We start from the raw sequence: 19,961 nt of genomic DNA on the forward strand, positions 1-19,961 counted from the left end.
TAAGGGCAATAATCCCACAGAGTGGCCGACCGAAGCAGAGGAGGCCTTTCTTTCCTTAAAACAGGCCTTCTCTTCCGCCCCGGTGCTGCATCGCCCTGATGGCAACAAGCAGTTCTTCCTGGAGGTTGACGCCTCCTCCTCTGGAGCCGGAGCGGTACTTACCCAAAAATCGTCTTCCGGGAGAATGGTAACTTGTGGCTTCTTCTCCAAACTCTTCTCCTCTTCTGAGCGCAACTATTCCATAGGAGATCGAGAATTATTGGCCATCAAGCTGGCATTGGAGGAGTGGCGTTACCTGCTCGAAGGGGCTCTTCACCCGGTAATAATTTACACTGACCACAAGAACTTGGCTTACCTCCAGCATGCCCAGAGACTTAACCCACGCCAAGCCCGGTGGTCCTTGTTTTTTGCTCGCTTTGATTTTATTCTTCATTTTCGCCCGGCTGACAAAAACATCAAGGCGGACGCCTTATCCCGATCCTTTATGGTGTCTGATCTCGAGGAAGAACCGAAACACATCATCGATCCCGCCAGAGTAATGCAGGTGGCTCCCATGAGTCTAAATCGTCTCCCTCCCGGTAAGACGCTCGTATCAGTACCTGATCGGGAGAAGATCCTACACTGGGGTCACTCGTCTAAACTAGCTGGCCACGCCGGTCAGAAAAAGACCCTCCAGCTTATTACCCGGCACTACTGGTGGCCTACCCTGCACAAGGACGTAATAGACTTTGTTTCTGCCTGTGTGTCCTGCGCCCGCAACAAGGTTCCGAGACATCTGCCAGCCGGTCGCCTCCTTCCGCTCCCAGTACCTGCTGCCCCCTGGCAGCATATAGCAATGGACTTTATAACTGATCTCCCCGTCTCTGCCGGTTGTACGGTCATTTGGGTGGTCGCTGACCGCTTTTCCAAGATGGCTCATTTGGTTCCCCTGCCAGGCCTCCCGTCTGCACCCGAGCTGGCTAAAGACTTTATCCGCCACATCTTCCGTCTTCATGGACTGCCCCTCCACATAGTGTCGGATCGTGGGGTACAGTTCACCTCACGCTTCTGGAGAGCCACTTGTAAACTGCTAGACGTCACCCTGGACTTCTCCTCCGCTTACCATCCACAGTCTAATGGTCAAGTGGAGCGGATCAATCAGAACCTGACCAGTTACCTCCGGCACTTCGTTAATGCCCACCATTCAGACTGGGTGGATCTCCTGCCATGGGCCGAATTTTCTTACAACAATCACGAGAGCGAATCTTCCTCCAAATCCCCGTTTTTTGTTGTCTTCGGTCAGCATCCTCGGATCCCATTTCCCGTCTCCACCTCGGTGGACAATCCGGCTGCGGAATCTCTTGTTAACAAATTTTCCTCCATATGGGAGAGTACCCGATCCGCACTCCTTCTGTCATCCGAGCGTATGAAAAGACATGCTGACAAAAAACGTCTGGATCCTCCTCAATTCCGTCCAGGGGATAAGGTCTGGCTCTCGTCCAAGTATGTCCGGCTCAAGATTCCTTCCTATAAGTTAGGGCCTCGGTTCATCGGTCCTCTGGAGGTCATCAGTCAGATCAACCCGGTGGCCTATAAATTGAAACTCCCGGCCAACTTGCGGATCCCTAACTCCTTCCATGTATCTCTCCTCAAACCCGTGGTACTTAACTCTTTTTCCAAGTCTACAGGTACGCCTCCTGCTCCGGTTTCCGGTGAAAACGAATTTGAGGTAGAGAACATTCTGGCCACCAAAAGGGTAAGAGGGAAGACCTTTTTTCTAGTAGATTGGAAGGGGTTTGGGCCTGAAGAGAGAACGTGGGAGCCCCGGGAGAACATCCATGCCCCTCTCATCCTTGCTAAATTTCTCTCTGGCCTAAAAAAGGGGGGGCCTAAAGGGGGGGGTACTGTAGCGCCGGCGTCCCTGCCCTCTGCTAGGCAGGGACGCTGTTCCCCTCACCCCTCTGCTCCGAGCCCGGCGTCCTCCTCCCGCTCTGCTGGCAGCGCGAGCTCCTTCCCGGTCACTGTGCTTAGGGCGCGCGCGCGCGCACTCCCTCCCTCTTAAAGGGGCCGCGCGCGCCGTCCTAAGGAGTCCCCGGCCAATGGCCGGAGGACTTCACCATATATAAGGCACCTCCTCCAAAATGGAGGTGCCCGAGCAATGTTGTTGCACTGTTCACTACTCTGCTTCAGCCCTCAGGTCCCGTTGCCAGTTACCTGCCAGTTACCTGCCAGAAACCTGCCAGTTGCTGTCTGTTTCCTGCCTGACATTCCTCCTACCTGCTTGCTAGCCTGAGGTCCGACGGTCTGCCTTCCTACCCCTGTCAGTCTGTCTATGGACCAGCTTGCCCGCTCACCTGGGAGCGCTCACCTGCTACCTGTCTGTTAGCCTACCTGGAGGCTCCGCCGTCACATGCTGTGACCACCTGCTTATCCAGAGACTCTCGCCTGCTCACCTGGGAGCACTCATCTGCATCCGCCTGTTAGCCTACCTGGAGGCTCCGCCGTCACTTGCTGTGACCACCTGCTTATCCAGAGACTCTCGCCTGCTCACCTGGGAGCACTCATCTGCATCCACCTGTTAGCCTACCTGGAGGCTCCGCCGTCACATGCTGTGACCACCTGCTTATCCAGAGACTCTCACCTGCTCACCTGGGAGCACTCATCTGTCATCTGCCTGCTAGCCTACCTGGAGGCTCAGCCGTCACAGGTCGTACCTACCCTATACCCAGAGACTGTCCCGGTCACTTGCTGTGACCTCCTGCCCGTTCACCCAGAGACAGCCCCGGTCACTTGCTGTGACCTCCTGCCCGTTCACCCAGAGACTGCCCCGGTCACTTGCTGTGACCACCTGCCCGTTTACCCAGAGACTGTCCCGGTCACCTGCTGTGACTACCCGCCCGTCTTCCCTGGTCACCACCCGCTTCCTTACAAGGACCGCCCCCTTGTATAGTAGCTCAGAGGTTCCGCCTCCCAGACCCGTTACACAGAGCACATGCGCCAAGTGATTGAGACTACTCTACAGGACACCCGCGCTGAGAATGATGATCTCCGCAGAAAGATCCCAGGTCTGGAAGCTCAGGTGAAGGAGCTGCAGACGTTCTGGGGTGATCTCCAGAGGGCAGAGACGTGCCTTAAGGATAGAATCTGCAGGATGGAGGAGTCCATCGAAGAAGGGAGGTATGAAGCAAATGCCTCTTCGGATAATGCAAGCTTGGGTGATTCGGTGGATGTGAGAGCCGAGATCAAGGAGCTCAAGGAGTTGCTACAAGCCCATTTGAAGCAAGAGAAGCTTGAGAGACTGGCTGTCGAGAGCCGAGTGGGTGCAATGGAGCCAGAGAGCTCTGAGTAAATTCTGCTGATAAAGGATAAGTTGAAGCCAGAAGAGCTTCAGAGATGGGCTGCTGAGAGGCGAATAGCTGAGCTAGAGAAAGAAGTTGTCGAGCTCAAAGGTCGCCTGGCAAAGTACCAATCAGTGAATGAGGCCTCCTTGGAGAAGGACAAACAAGTTGCGTTCAGTCCTTTGGGCCATGAGAGGGTGGACCTGAGGAGAGCTGAGAGAGTGTTGAAAGAAAATAAGTATTAAATGGGAGTGGTCAAGATGAGAATTCTTGAGTTCATAGCTGTGAGTCTGCTCAGGGGAAGCATACAGGGTGAAGAAGCTGAAAGTCAGTTGTCCCTGAAACCTGAGCCAGATGATCATTTGGAGACCAATGGTGAGTCAGAAACGTCTCGGTACAAGTGTCTTATAGATGTACCAGAAGATTTGAGACAAGAATGCACCAGAGAGTCAGTGCATGAAGAGTTTAAGAAGGCCGTGGGAGCCTGTAAGGTGTACTCGACCTCAGAAGCTAAACAGCTGGTGGTCCTGTCCACAACCAAAGTCACAGTGAAGAGGGTGGCTATCCTAAATGACATGCACTGGCGATGTGTTCGCACAAAGCGGTGTGTCCGGTTGAGGACAGAACAAGCCATTAGACAACTGGAGCTTATGAGAAAAGATCAAAGTCTGCGGGAAGAAGTCATCCAGGTGCCTCATGCTCTGTTAAGAAAGCTCATTGGGAGAAATGGCCAAGCCATGCAAATGATGGTAAAGAAGTCTGGTGTGATGAAAGTAAGCAGTCCACGTGATCATCAGGACTGGATACCAGATGAAGACGGCATGGTGTCATTCTCCGCTGTAGGAAAGGAAGAAAATCTTACATATATACGCATGCTGATGGAGTACCGAGTGACCTACCTGCGAGAGGTAGAACAGTTAAATTTCGCCAGACTGCGAATGGAAAGACCTCATCGTCTGAGCAGCAGAAGATGGCAGCCATCTATAAATTGTGAGACCAGACAGAGAAAGGGCCCTTCAATTAATAGGAAGGCTACAGTAGAGGTTAGAGACTTTTCAAGATGTCCTGAGGATAGAGGGCGTGGGTTTAGAGGTAGTGAGACCTCCAGTAACTCAGGTCTGAGAGGCCCATACAAACGACCCAATAGAATACGGGACAGCACGAAGTCAGACCTGACCGTAGATACAAGGGCAAGTAAGTCACACTGTTATATTGACCTCTGGGAGAGGGGGAGGTCTGACAAGGTTACGACTGACCGCTGGGAGCGGGGGAGGTCTGACAAGGTTACTACTCGGAAATGAGACTTGACGAAGTTAGTGACAATGACAGACGGTAGGTCCCTAAGGAATGGGATAATGTCGATGACTTATGTTCCAGGGGCTGAGCAGTGTAATTGTCAAGTACGTGGTCTCTGTGTGAACCGTGGGTTATAATGTAATTGTGTATGCTATGTGTTCAACCCCACAAGTTTGAACAGAGGGAGGGGGATATGTAATGCAGTGGATTGCTGCATTGCTAGAATGTCCAGAGGGTGTGCTCTAGCTTACCATTTACCTCCCTCCCAGGTGACTGATCACGTGACTGTGACATCATCACAGGTCCTGTTTACACAAAAGGATATAGAAACCCTGGTTGTTTTGAAACAGGGAGAGAAAGAGTGGCCTGGTGAGGCCTAGAGAGTGAGTGGCCTGGTGAGGCCTAGAAAGAGAGGCCTGGTGAAGCCTGGAAGGCAGAGGCTGGACCCCGCTGTGTTTAGGATACCAGTAGCCTTGGAGGGCGAAAGCCTGGTCCCTGTGTGGGACTCCACTAGCCAGGAAGCCAGAGGCTGGATCCCCCTGTGTTTGAGATACCAGTAGCTTTTGAAGGTACATGGCCCAGATCCCCATCTGGGAAGCCTTAAAGCCACAGCTGTGGCAGAATCGAGCTGACTGAAGCAGCTATGACCTGGCAAAGGTAAAAACGCTGCTTGATGTGGACATTGATATTGTTACCTTGCTGAAGGCTGTATCTGGAGCCAAGTGGGCATTTCTGTCACTTGAAAGTCTCAGGGATATTATGTGTAACATGTCGGCGAGCCACTGAGATGGATTATGTTATGAGCGGTTTATGAGATGTAATAAACTGCTGTACTGTGAATTACCAGAAAAACGTTGCATGTGTGCTTGGATTAACCCGGTGAAGCGAGTGCCCCCAGTGTGATGAATAGCGCTACCTTACAATACTTATTCTGTGCTTTATGTACGACACAAATCTGTTTCTATATTTTTAATATGTACAGTGCCCTGAAATTAATAGAACTTTAAAATAAATTACTACTACCACTACTACTACTACTAATAATAATATATTTAGACATTAAATGTGAACAATATATTTATATATAAATCATACATTTTATTTTTACCATACAAAATATCTACTTCTATGTAATGTAGATTAGGCTAAAGTGCTGTGTGTCAGCAGCATTAGACTGAGACTAACCTCTGCTCTAAACGGCGTTGGCCACTACTTTACAATTTCCATTTATGTGACTTAACTGCCATATTTATATGCTCTTTTGAAAATACTTTGATATCCCAAATCCTTCTGTAACCTGATCTGCTCCGCTGGTCACATGACCTCTAGCTGAGTATCCTCTGACTTCCTGTGATGTCACATTAGATTCTCTCTGACTTCCTGGCTCTGGAATCTAATATATCACAGTCATGTGACATTCATGGTGTGTGGGTGGGTGGGGATCTATTCAGCAGAGCTCACTCTCTACTTCTGTGCATATAGCTGCAGATACAGTTCTCCCAACTCCCTGCACATTTCTCCCTCCAGAGCTTTCCCTTATCTATATGCATACAGCAGAGTGTATATACATGTACAGTATACACATCCTGTTCTATACTATGTGTAATATACAGTACAGACCAAAAGTTTGGACACACCTTCTCATTTAAAGATTTTTCTGTATTTTCATAACTATGAAAATTGTACATTCACACTGAAGTCATCAAAACTATGAATTAACACATGTGGAATTATATACTTAACAAAAAAGTGTGAAACAACTGAAAATATGTCTTATATTCTAGGTTCTTCAAAGTAGCCACCTTTTGCTTTGATGACTGCTTTGCACACTCTTAGCATTCTCTTGATGAGCTTCAAGAGGTAGTCACTGGAAATGGTTTTCACTTCACAGGTGTGCCCTGTCAGGTTTATTAAGTGGAATTTCTTGCCTAATAAATGGGGTTGGGACCATTAGTTGTGTTGTGCAGAAGTCTGGTGGATACACAGCTGATAGTCCTATTGAATAGACTGTTCGAATTTGCATTATGGCAAGAAAAAAGCAGCTAAGTAAAGAAAATCGAGTGGCCATCATTACTTTAAGAAATGAAGATCAGTCAATGCGAAAAATTGGGAAAACTTTGAAAGTGTGATGGTGTGGGGGTGCTTTGCTGGTGAAACTGTTGGGGATTTATTCAAAATTGAAGGCATACTGAACCAGCATGGCTACCACAGCATCTTGCAGCGGCATGCTATTCCATCCGGTTTCCGTTTAGTTGGGCCATCATTTATTTTTCAACAGGAAAATGACCCCAAACACACCTCCAGGCTGTGTAAGGGCTATTTGACCAAGATAGAGAGTGATGGGGTGCTACGCCAGATGACCTAGCCTCCACAGTCACCAGACCTGAACCCAATCGAGATGGTTTGGGGTGAGCTGGACCGCAGAGTGAAGGCTAAAGGGCCAACAAGTGCTAAGCATCTCTGGGAACTCCTTCAAGATTGTTGGAAGACCATTTCCGGTGACTACCTCTTGAAGCTCATCAAGAGAATGCCAAGAGTGTGCAAAGCAGTCATCAAAGCAAAAGGTGGCTACTTTGAAGAACCTAGAATATAAGACATATTTTCAGTTGTTTCACACTTTTTTGTTAAGTATATAATTCCACATGTGTTAATTCATAGTTTTGATGCCTTCAGTGTGAATGTACAATTTTCATAGTCTTGAAAATACAGAAAAATCTTTAAATGAGAAGGTGTGTCCAAACTTTTGGTCTGTACTGTACATCATGCTGTATTCTCACTATTATTTATATACTCTCATACACTTATAGTTCTCCATTCATGCCATTGCATTAGAACATGATTAGTCATTGAGGAGGAGTGGGGGATAATCTTTATTGCCAGGGCTGGTGTTCTGTTGTTTTGTGTAACTTCTATGAACTCTATCAGTGACTCTCCAGCAACAGTGTCCTAGGCAAGATATTATGCTAAGGTTATGTGATGCTAGAGGAAGAGGAAGGGGTTTTGCAGAGTTACAGAGGGTTTGCTCTCTGGTGGCTTGCAGCCCAGCACAGAAGCTCATTGGAAAAGTTATCAGAAAGGAGCAAAAGATTATGAAAAGGAATTTAAGGCTCGGACAGCAAAGCTGGTAGAAGGGAAGCAGAAAGGCATAAAACAAGATGCAAGTTGGCAGAAAAAAAGTATGCAAGGATCTTTAGAAGCATTGCCCTTTAACACTTTTGGCAAAACCAGTAACTGAGTTGGGGTAGTCAACAACCCCTTTAATAGTCACAAGATACATGTTGTTAGGCTCTGTTTACACCTGCATTGATTGTTTTAGTTGTTCTGCTCCATTGCCTGAGCCAAACAGTGAAAGTAATAGAAGTAATGGATCACTGACTTGAGAGATGCCAATGATGCTTGATGGAATCTTTTGACTGTAATGGAGACATCCAGTTTCCATCTTTGGATTTACAGAATCTGAAATGAAGGCTCTTACTGGAGCATCTGTTATGAGACAGGCATGAGCAGAGCTTTATATTGTCACTGAAATTCAAAAATAACATTATTATTATTTATTTTTAGAGCACCATTGATTCCAGGGTGCTGTACATGTGAAAATGGGTTTACATGCAAAACACAGATATAAATTACAATGAACAAACCAATAGTGACAGCATGGTGCAGAGATAGAGAAGGCCCAGCCATTGCAGGCTTACAGTCTACATAATTATAGGGAATGACACAGTAGGTTGGGTGGTTGCAGCAGCTCCGATGGTGATGAGGTAATAGGGTCATTGCCGGCTGTAATCTTTCTTGAAGAGATGGGTTTTCAAGTTCCATCTGAAGGTTCCAAATATTATAGAAACACAAAAGCTGCCACTAAATCGGTTCAGCTTCAAAAGGAAGATGTAAGCTAGTGAATTAAAATATAATATTTTATTGAAGTATACACATAAAGAAGCACTTGCGAAACGGCGTCGTCGGGATTGGTTCCCTATAAGCTCCCATCTTGTGTGAGTATGAGCCTATAATCTCTATACCTCTTTGCATACCGCTACTCAATTTCCCTACATTATTCAATCAACTTTTATTATATACACAGGGATCTTGGGACAGTTTTGTTGTTTGCAAAGTATTGCTGTACACCACCTGATTTATGGTGACCTTGCAATTTACCCTTCTTTCACGCATTAGTTAGGATTAAGATGTTTCTATATGCACTGGCACTTTATATTATTCTATGATACCTAACTTTGCCATTAATTGATGTAATGGTTATATTGCATATGGTGCTTACCTCCAGGGTTGTACCTATATATTTATTCATTGGGCCAAGTGCAATCACCACACATTGGGGTAAGCTCAGACGTAGGGAATTTGAAGCTTCCTGCTTTTTAAAGTGTTCTTTTATATTTTTGTTATCTTTTATGTGTATACTTCAATAAAATATTATATTTTAATTCACTAGCTTTATATCTTCCTTTTGAAGCTGAACCGATTTAGTGGCAGCTTTTGTGTTTCTATTGCATTTTGGGAATTACTATTTTGACCGTTGTGTTATACAGGTTCCAAATATGGTGGATAATCGGATGTGTTGGGGTACAGAATTCGAGAGGATGAAGTATACTCAGGAGAAGTCTTGGAGGGCGATTGGGTGAAGAATGTACAAGTGTGGAGCAGAGAAATAGATTTTGTGAGGACTGGAGAGTACGTGTGGGGAGGACCGGAGAGTACTAATATTAGTATTATAATTACTCCATCGATTTAAAAAAAGATTGACTGGTCTTAGTAATAATTTAATTAATCAGTACTGAGAGCAATCAATCTTTTTTCAACTGGCTATGACAGTACCTAAAGCTTTTTTTATTTCCACCTATTTAAACCAATTAGGGAATGTTCACACATGATGAATTTGTTGCTGATATTTCTACAACTGAAAATGTATTCCTAACATCTGAATAGGCCTGTTTCTTCAGCATGTGTATAAAATAGTCACAGATATTTCTGCAACAAGTATGCCTGGTGTGCACATGAACCCATATCTGCAGTGTTGATCCACGTGAAGATTGAACAACCCAATGTGGTAGGCACCAAGTGTATTGTTTCTTAAACAGAAAGACCTAAGCTAGAAACAAATGAACATATACCCTACTGTAAGTAAAAAGCAATAGTGCATATAAATAACAGGGTACTTAGTAATTACTGTTTTTGATCAAAAAAAGCAGAAAAACAATCCCACTAGCACCAAGGTTTGCACAGTCAGGACGGTCCTAACCTTTAGTATTAAAACCTTACCATGTGTCAAAAATTACCTCAATGTGGAAAAGGGCCGAGCAAGACCGGGGCCTAACTGTGGACACCCAGCAATGGGAAGCTATAGAAACATAATGCCCAGCTAAAAGAAAGGGAGTCCACATACTAAAGCAAAACCAAAGAAAATGAACTAGAGTATAAGTTGGTATACATGCAATGTGTAGGAGCATGTTCAAACTGGCCAGTAAACAGGTAAAACCTAAAATAGAAATAAAATGAATGGTCGTAACCTCTAGTATTAAAAAAAAAGACTGCAAAAATATGTAGAACTAGACATGACATACATTGAAGTTCAAGTTTAACTTCACTACATTCTTGTGTTTTAACTCTAGTAACCATTTGTTACATTTTTATTAATTTCACACACAGATGCACTCTCTTCGCCTTCTGAGCCAGAACCAACCATCACATATCTTCCAAAGTATGAGTGACAACTTCCGTCCAGTGCAACCACTTTTCCATCGAGGCTTGAGAGGAAATCTTGATTTCAGTAAGCCAGGACGAAAATGTAAAGGAGCAAACTATAAACTTCATGGTATGAATAAATTCTACGTACAGAAAATGTATTAAAATGATAAAATAGCCATCTTTTACCTATTGCAACCTCTGCCACTCAGTCAGTAGCATAACCTCTGCATTCAATTGCTAGCATTAGACGTCACTCTTTATGACACGTGATCACTGGGGCCAGTTATTGGCTGCAGCAGTCAGTCGCCTAGTTGAAGTGACCATTAGAGACTATTGGAGGGGTTAGAATAGGTGAGTAATGACAATTTTATTATTTTAACACATTTCTTATTGTTTCTTAGAAAGAGAAAGAGAGAGAGAGAGAAATCGTCATCATAAATAAAATCCTAAATACTTTCAATTAGCAAATTACCTTTGTTTTGACTAAAGATTAAATATGACTGTCATCTTGTTAGCCTGACAGAAACCTGTTTTATAATGTTAATAAGAAAAATGTCTCTGAGCATTTGCAGTAGGGAGCTTTACCCTTTTACCTTCGTGTAGGCAGATATTTTCACAGTATTCAGATCTTATACTGGAGAAACCAGCAATGCTGAGGTAATGAGAAGCTACTCACACTATGGTGCGGAGATAAAAAAGATTCTGATCCCACTGCTGTCCACCCTGTCTATCTGATCTTATACTGGTGATACCAGGGGTGTGGAGGTAAGAAGAGGATGTTCACACAACAGTCCACCCTGCCTATCTGATCTTATGCTGGAGACATCAGATGGGCTGAGGTAAGACGAGGCTGCTCACACTACATTCCACCCTGTATATCTGATCTAATGCTGGATATACCAGAGGAATTGAGGTAATTAAGGATGTTCACTCTGCTATCCACCCTGTCTATCTGATCTTACACTGGAGATACCAGGGGTGCTGAGGTAAAAAGATGTAGCTCACACTACAGTCCTCCCTGTATATATGATCTAATGATAAATACCAGGAGTGCTGAGGTAAGAAGAGGCCGCTCACACTACAGTCCTCCCTTCCAATCTGATCTTATGCTGGAGACATCAGATGGGCTGATGTAAGAAGAGGCTGCTCACACTACATTCCACACTGTATATCTGATCTAATGCTGGATATACCAGAGATGTTGAGGTTGTTGAGGTAAGAAGAGGCTACTCACTGCAGTCCACCCTGCCTATCTGATCTTATGCTGGAGACATCAGATGGGCTGATGCAAGAAGAGGCTGCTCACACTACATTCCACACTGTATATCTGATGTAAGGCTGGATATACCAGAGGTGTTGAGGTGAGAAGAGGCTGCTCACTCTGCTATCCACCCTGTCTATCTGATCTTACACTGGAAATACCAGGGTGCTGAGGTAAAAAGAGGCAGCTCACACTACAGTCTACACTGTATATATGATGTAATTTTGGAGATAACCAGGGTACTGAGGTATAAAGAGTCTTCTCACACTATAGTCCACACTGTATATCTCATATAATGTTGGAGATACCAGGGGTAATGAGTTAAGAAGAGGCTGCTTACACTGCAGTCCAACCAGTCTATCAAATCTAATCTAATTTCTGAACGATCTGTTCAGAAATGACCGTACAAACAAGCGAGGGGGGAGTGTGTTTATATGTAAAATCATCCTTAAAACCTGTCTTGCGGTAGGATATATTTGAATCTAATGAAAATGTAGAGTCCCTGTGGGTGGAGATAAGGGGAGGGGGGAAAAATAATAAATTACTGATAGGGGTTTGTTATAAGTCTCCAAAAATAATGGAAGCAGCGGAGAATCCTACTAATATTATAAATGCGAAAGTTTGTGAGTATGTATGTTTGTTACTCTTTCACGAAAAAACTACTGGACGGATTTGCATGAAACTTTACAGTAATATAGATTATACATCGGAATAACATATAGGCTACAATTTGTAATGATTTTATGTAATTTTGGTCGTAATATAATGATACATGTCAATTAAGTCGGAAAAAAATCTGGCCTCTGAGAGCTCTCTTATATACACACATACACAGGTGATATTTAAATGGCTGATTTGCAGCAATCAGAAGAGATTGATAATACAATAATTTGCCCATAGTGGATCATTGTATAGTGAGGTCACAGTTGCCGCCTGTCCAAAGTCAGAATACAAGGGTGATCATATACCGTGGCCAGGTACAAGTGTGGCACAGGGGGTTCACACACGACCCCCAGGGACTGACATTTCATAGAAACTTTGGCAGCGGTCAGTCATGAGCTCACCCTGATACATTACACTCTGGAAACAGCTGAAGGGAGAAGGATAATTTATGACATTTTCTCAGACTTAAAAAAAAAAAAAAAAAAAAAACACAGAAAACAGCCCATATGTCAGGAACAGGTTACTAGGGAACTACACGTCCCAGCACGGCCTGCCCGCACCCACAGCCCGGGGGGAGTGTGAGGCTTCCTCCTGCAGGTTGCCCGGGGGCACCGGGCCGTCATTGTCCTCATACAGGGGGTCCCCACCGCCATTGTCCCTCCACATAACAGCGCATAATAAAACATGCGCTCACCTGCGCCAGCTGCTGCAGCCGGGAAAGTTCCGAGCGCCTCACCTGGGCGGAGGGGAAGTGACTCACACACGGGGAGGGGCAGTAACCTGAGCGCGGCTCCCTGGAGGATGCACACACGGCAGCCTGACAGCACCGGCAGCAGCGCTACACAAATGGCGTCCTCCCCTCCTGTGTGCAGCACAGCCCTGTGTGTGTGCAGCGCAGCATGTCACCCACAGCACCAGCAGGCTGCTCTCAGCTCCCACAGAACACTGAGAATGGTTGCTATGGGTAACCGCGCCACAGCTGCTCCTCATAGACCAGTCATATACAACTGATATCATCTGCACAGTGATTGTAATATAACTAATTCGATTGTTTTAGTATTTTGTTTGAACTTTACTAAGTACCTATTTTGTAATTAGTACTTATAAAAATGCCACGAAAGCGTAAGTCTAACATTTCGCAAAGCTCTAATAAAGCCCGAGCTATGAAAATAATTAGACCTGATGAGACATCTCAACAAGCTGAGCAACGAAGGCTTGAGCAGGCGGTGCGTTGTGCGGCACATAGAGCTGCAGAGACTCCAGAACAATCCCAAGCCCGACGTGAACGGAATGCGGAGTTTTTGGCATCTCAACGGGCTGCTGAAACTCAAGAACAGTCCCAAGCCCGACGTGAACAGCATGCGGAGTATCTGGCGTCTCAACGGGCTGCTGAAACTCCAGAACAGTCCCAAGCTCGACGTCAGCAGCAAGCGACTTACATGGCGTCCAAAAGAGCCACTGAAACTTATGAAATGGCCGAATCTCGCAGACGCACTGTTGCTGAAAGGGCAGCACAGCGACGTCAAACATTTACAAGAAATACATGGATATTGTTTAATAAAGCTGCATTTGAGTATGACGAGACTCTTGATTATGAAACTCACAAGCTTATAAAAATAGAAGCAATGACCATAGATTGCAAATATTGCGGAGCTCTTAAGTGGAAAGAGGAAGCAGCAGGTATGTGTTGTTTGGGCGGGAATGTAGCGCTTCCTTATATAGACGAGCCAGTTCAACCTTTAAAAGAGCTTTTCTCTAATGAAACTGATGAATCTCGCCTTTTTCTAAATAATATAAGAAAATACAACATGTGCTTTCATATGACGTCTTTTGGAGCAGATCAAATTGTCTCAATGCCAGGGTTTTGCCCGACCTTTACAATACAAGGACAAGTATACCACCGTATCGGTTCTTTAATTCCTACGTCCATTTCGCAACCACAATTTTTACAAGTTTATTTCATAGGTGACGAAGAAGAACATATCAACAGGCGTACTGAGTGCGTGCAAAGCGTAGATAGAAACATAGTTAAAAAATTACAACGAGTACTTCACGACCACAACATTTTGGTGCATGAATTTAAAACGGCTAGAGACAGAATGATCAATGACGATCATTTCAAAGTAGTGATTCACCCAGACCGTGTACCACGTGGTCAACATGAGAGACGATTCAATGCCCCTACTACAAATGAAATAGCTGCTGTAATAGTTAGTAGTGAACAAACTATGTCTCGGGACATCGTTGTGCAGCCGCGCCATGGCATGCTCACTAGGGTTCCCGATACACATAGATTCTATGACGCTCTCGAGTACCCAATAATTTTTTGGAAAGGACAAGAGGGGTACAGCATTGATATTCCTCAGATAAATCCAATTATCAAACAAGCAATGCCAAGCAAAAAGGTGTCCTGCAAAGATTTTTATGCCTTTCACTTGATGGTCCGTCGCAGCGATTTTAATTTGATGCTTAAGTGTAGGCTTCTACTTCATCAGTTTCTGGTCGACATGTATGTAAAGTTGGAAAGTGAGCGCTTAAGGTTCATTTCTATAAATCAAAAAAAACTGCGCGCAGAAAATTATATTCACTTGCAAGATGCAATAAGAAATGATGCGGATTTGGATCCAAATAACTTAGGTCAGATGGTGATTCTCCCGTCATCATTTGTAAATAGCCCGAGATACCTACACGAATACACACAAGATGCGTTCACATACGTACGTAATTATGGGAGGCCTGATTTATTTATTACAATGACTTGCAACCCCGCTTGGCCAGAAATCACCAAAGAGCTTATGGTTGGTCAAAATTCAACGGACAGATAGGACTTAACAGCTCGAGTATTTAGAATAAAAGTACAGAAGTTGGTAGCTCTACTTACAAAAGGTAACATATTTGGTGATATGCAATGCTTCATGTACTCGATCGAGTGGCAAAAGCGAGGTTTGCCTCATGTGCACTTACTGCTGTGGTTAAAGGAAAAATTGCATCCGAACCAAATTGACGAAATCATATGTGCTGAGATACCAAACCCAGAAACCGATCAAAAGCTCTATGATACAGTGACAAAGAATATGATTCACGGGCCATGTGGTACATTCAATTCTTCATCGCCATGCATGAAGGAAGGAAAATGTACCAAAAAATATCCGAGGAAGCTTTTAAAAGATACTCAAACCAATGACAAAGGTTATCCTTTGTACAGGCGCAGAGCACCAGAGAATGGTGGACGCACGACGATTATAAAAACCCGTAGAGGAACACAGGAAATATTGGTGGACAATAGATGGGTGGTCCCATATTCTCCACTCTTATCAAAAAATTTTAATTCTCATTTAAATGTAGAGTTCTGTAATACGGTACAGGCGATAAAATATATTTGTAAATATATTAATAAGGGTAGCGACCAGGCTATTTTTAACATCCGCCAGCAAGGGAATGTTAACATTGACCCAAGAGATTAGGTGCAGACCTTTAGAACCGGCCGATATGTTAGTAGTAACGAAGCAGCGTGGCGGATCTTAGGTCTGCCTCTGCACGAGAGACACCCAACCGTCACTCATCTCGTGATTCATTTACCCAATGGCGAGAGGGTTTACTTTACGGAAAATAATTTTAGAGAGAGATTAGAAGCACCACCTAAAACTACACTAACTGCATTTTTCCTGTTGTGCCAAAGTGATACGTTTGCAAAAACATTACTTTACATTGACGTGCCTCGCTACTATACTTGGAATGTGGCACGGAAGCAATGGAAACGTCGTTTACAAGGAACACCTGTCAATGGCTGGCCAGGTGTAAAGGCAAAAGACGCTCTTGGTCGCATTTACACGGTGCACGTTAGCAATTTTGAATGTTATTGCTTGCATATGCTGCTGAATGTAATAAGGGGTCCAACCAACTTCTCGGATTTAAAAACATTTGAAGGTCAAGAACTTGCAACTTTTCGGCAGGTGTGTGAGAAGATGGGGTTGTTGGAAGATGATAACCACTGGGATACCACCTTAGAAGAGGCCATGCTATGTCGCTCCCCGGCGCAAATAAGAGAGCTGTTTGCCATATTGATATGCAATTGCGGTTTATCCAATCCTCTACAACTCTGGCACAAGTATAAAACTGTGTTATCAGAGGATATCATGCACAGATTTGAAAGAATGGATCACGTTAACGATGATCTCTGTTTTAATGAGGCGTTGGGGCTTATCGAGGACAAAATATTAATAATTTCTGGAAAGAAATTGTCCGATTTTGGTCTACCCTCACCGCGGCGTAGAGGAGAGCTGTCGAACGAGTTGATAAAAGAGCTAAGCTATGATACCAACCAGTTAGACGCTCACGTTTGCGAAACTGAGCCACGTTTGCTACCTGATCAAAGAGAGATTTATCACAAAATAGTAGGACGAGTTGAGAATGGTGAAGGCGGACTTTTTTTCCTTGATGCCCCGGGTGGTACAGGAAAAACTTTCTTGCTTAATTTACTTTTAGCAAAAATTCGTAGCGGTCATAACGTTGCATTAGCTGTAGCTTCCTCTGGAATTGCTGCAACATTGCTAAGCGGTGGACGGAAGGCACATTCAGTCTTTAAATTACCTCTTAATCTGGTGAACGAAGAAACCCCATCATGTAAAATCAGCAAGAGCAGCGCCCGTGGCCTCCTGTTGCAACAGTGCAAACTAATCGTGTGGGACGAGTGCACAATGTCACACAAACGCGCCATCGAAGCTCTTGATCGTTGTCTACAAGACTTACACAGTAAACAAACAATAATGGGTGGTGTGGTTGTTTTATTGGCTGGGGACTTTAGGCAAACTTTGCCTGTCATCGAGCGAGGCACTGCAGCAGACGAAATTAACGCAAGTCTGAAATCCTCATATTTATGGACCAAAGTTGAAAAGCTGCACCTCACCACCAACATGCGTGTCCAGTTATTCAATGATCTAGAGTCGGGCGCGTACGCTGAGAAACTGCTCGAGATCGGTGAAGGTCGAATCGAAACTGACGAAGAAGGTATGGTTCTATTCACTAACCAATTTTGTCATGTTGTGGATTCCGAAGACGCACTTATTGCTCAAGATTTTCCAAATTTGCAACAAAACATCCACGATGAAAATTGGCTATGTGAAAGAACTATACTAGCACCAAGAAATGAAACAGTTGCGAAAATCAATAAAATTATCTTGGACCAAGAAACCAGCGATGCAACAACCTACAACTCCATCGACACAGTCATGTCATCTGAAGACTGTACTAGCTACCCCGTGGAGTTTCTTAACTCTTTGGAGCTATCCGATGTCCCATCTCATAAGCTCGAGTTAACGGTCGTTATACCCGTTTTGTTAATGCGCAACTTGGACGTCCCGAGATTATGTAATGGCACTAGATTGCGAGTCACTGAACTAGGCAGGCACATTGTAAAGGCCACAATTTTAACTGGAGAAGCTAAGGGTGAAAATATTCTTATCCCACGCATCCCAATAATACCCAATAACTTACCCTTTAATTTCAAACGTTTGCAGTTCCCACTTAAAGTTGCATTTTCAATGACCATCAATAAATCGCAAGGGCAAACTTTGAAGGTAGCGGGGATACATTTAGGCACGCCCTGTTTTTCCCACGGTCAGCTATACGTAGCTTGCTCACGTGTTTCTAAATCGCAAAATCTACATATTTTCGCTGAACGAAAGAAATCAAATAACATAGTTTACAGGAGTATATTGCAGTAAAAACACATAGATAAATTACCTGCAGATGTCCATTATTCCAATTACATACTAATTCTTTACTAACACGAACAATATTAAACGCAAGTAACTTCAGTCCGTCCTGTTTATTAATCAGTGTTTAGTAATCCGTTTGTGATGAAATTTGATATGGATAATATCAAGCCTGGGGAAGGACATAGGGCTACTTTTTATAAACACACCATACAGGCGAAGATTATATAAAACTGTAAACCTGATTGACTGACACACCTAGTGGTCAACGCACAGCCGAAACCACTGAACTTAGCATCTTGAAATTTGCAGATAGGTTCTATTATAGCTTAAATGAGCACTAAGAAAGGAATTTTGATAATTCCACCCTCAAGAGTTTCCCTCTTCATATTATAGGGGTTCAAAGATTGTATGGAATCCGTCAGTTTTGAAGTTAGACATCTGAAATTTTGGATGTACGAGTAACTAAATAAGATTATTTTTTTTTGCTATTAAGATTATTATTTTTTACTATTAAGATTATTTTTTTTTACTATTAAAATGATCTGTCACGAAACTTAATGTGGCAGACCAAATTCCACGCGAGCGAAGCCTCGGGTAAAAGCTAGTATCCTCATAAAGCAAATAGATGAATCAGTGACTCAAGGAGAAGTCATTATTATGGGGGACTTCAACTACCCTGAAGTACATTGGGGGACAGAAACATGTAGTTCAAGCAAGGGTAATAGGTTTTTGACTACTATGAGAGACAATTACCCTTCACAACTGGTTCAGGACCCAACAAGAAGGGGGGCACTGCTAGACCTAATATTAACCAATAGGCCAGACCGCATATCAAATATACAAGTTGGGGGTCACTTGGGTAATAGTGATCACAAAATAATACGTTTTCATGTAACCTTTAATAAGATGTGTAGTAGAGGGGTTACATGGACACTAGACTTCAGGAAGGCAAATTCCCAACGGTTGAGAGATGATTTTAGTGCAATAAACTGGGACGATATCCTGAGATATAAAACTACTCAAAGCAAATGAGAGACATTTATTAGCATCCTGAATAGGACATGTGCACAATATATACCCTATGGGAATAAACCTGCTAGAAATAGGAGGAAACCACTAAGGCTAAATAGAGCTGTAAGGGGCACAATAAGTGACAAAAAAAAGCAATAGAGAATTAAAGCAAGTAGGTAGTGATGAGGCATTAAATAAATACAGAAAATTAAATAAATTCTGTAAAAACCAAATGAAGGCAGCAATGATTGAGACAGAGAGACTCATCGCCAGAGAAAGTAAAAATAATTCCAAAATATTCTTTAACTACATAAACAGTAAAAAACTAAAAAATAATAGTGTTGGCCCCCTTAAAAATAGTCTGGGTGAAATGGTGGATGAGGATGAGGAAAAAGCCAATATGCTAAATGATTTCTTTTCAACAGTATTTACACAAGAAAATCGTATGACAGAAAACATGATTAGTGATGACAAAAATTCTCCATTAAATGTCACTTGCTTAACCCAGCAGGAAGTACGGCGGCGTCTAAAAATCACTAAAGTTGAAAAATCCCGGGCCGGGATGGGATACACCCGCGAGTACTGCAGGAAATAAGTAACGTCATAGATAGACGATTGTTTTTAATCTTTAAAGATTCCGTAATAACAGGGTCTGTACCACAGGAATGACGTATTACAAATGTGGTGCCAAAATTCAAAAAGGGGACAAAAACCGAACTTGGAAATTATAGGCAGTAAGCTTAACCTCTACTGTTGGTAAAATCCTGGAGGGTTTCCTAAGAGATGCCATACTAGAGTATCTGAAGAATAACCTCATGACCCAATATCAACATGGGTTTACGAGGGACCGTTTCTGTCAAACTAATCTGATCAGCTTTTATGAGGAGGCAAGTTCCGGACTGGACCAAGAAAATTCAGTGGATGTTGTATATATGGACTTTTCAAAAGCTTTTGATACGGTTCCAAACAAAAGGTTGATACATAAAATGAGAGCAA

The 19,961-nt window shown here is 43.6% G+C and overlaps 1 protein-coding gene across 2 annotated transcripts in view; it reads left to right on the plus strand.

Annotated features, from left to right (window-relative positions):
- Positions 1–19,961, plus strand: part of CA11 (carbonic anhydrase 11) — a 1,198,011-nt gene that overhangs the window by 1,169,002 nt on the left and 9,048 nt on the right. For both annotated transcript variants that reach the window (XM_073657763.1, XM_073657762.1), the window contains one exon: positions 10,275–10,440. In XM_073657763.1, coding sequence (XP_073513864.1) covers positions 10,275–10,440 — 166 coding nt within the window. The remainder of the gene's footprint in view (positions 1–10,274; positions 10,441–19,961) is intronic.

The sequence above is a fragment of the Phyllobates terribilis genome, unplaced genomic scaffold (assembly GCF_046119375.1).
Source record: "Phyllobates terribilis strain yellow unplaced genomic scaffold, ASM4611937v1 Scaffold_12__6_contigs__length_324123572, whole genome shotgun sequence".
Classification (NCBI taxonomy): Eukaryota; Metazoa; Chordata; class Amphibia; order Anura; family Dendrobatidae; genus Phyllobates; species Phyllobates terribilis.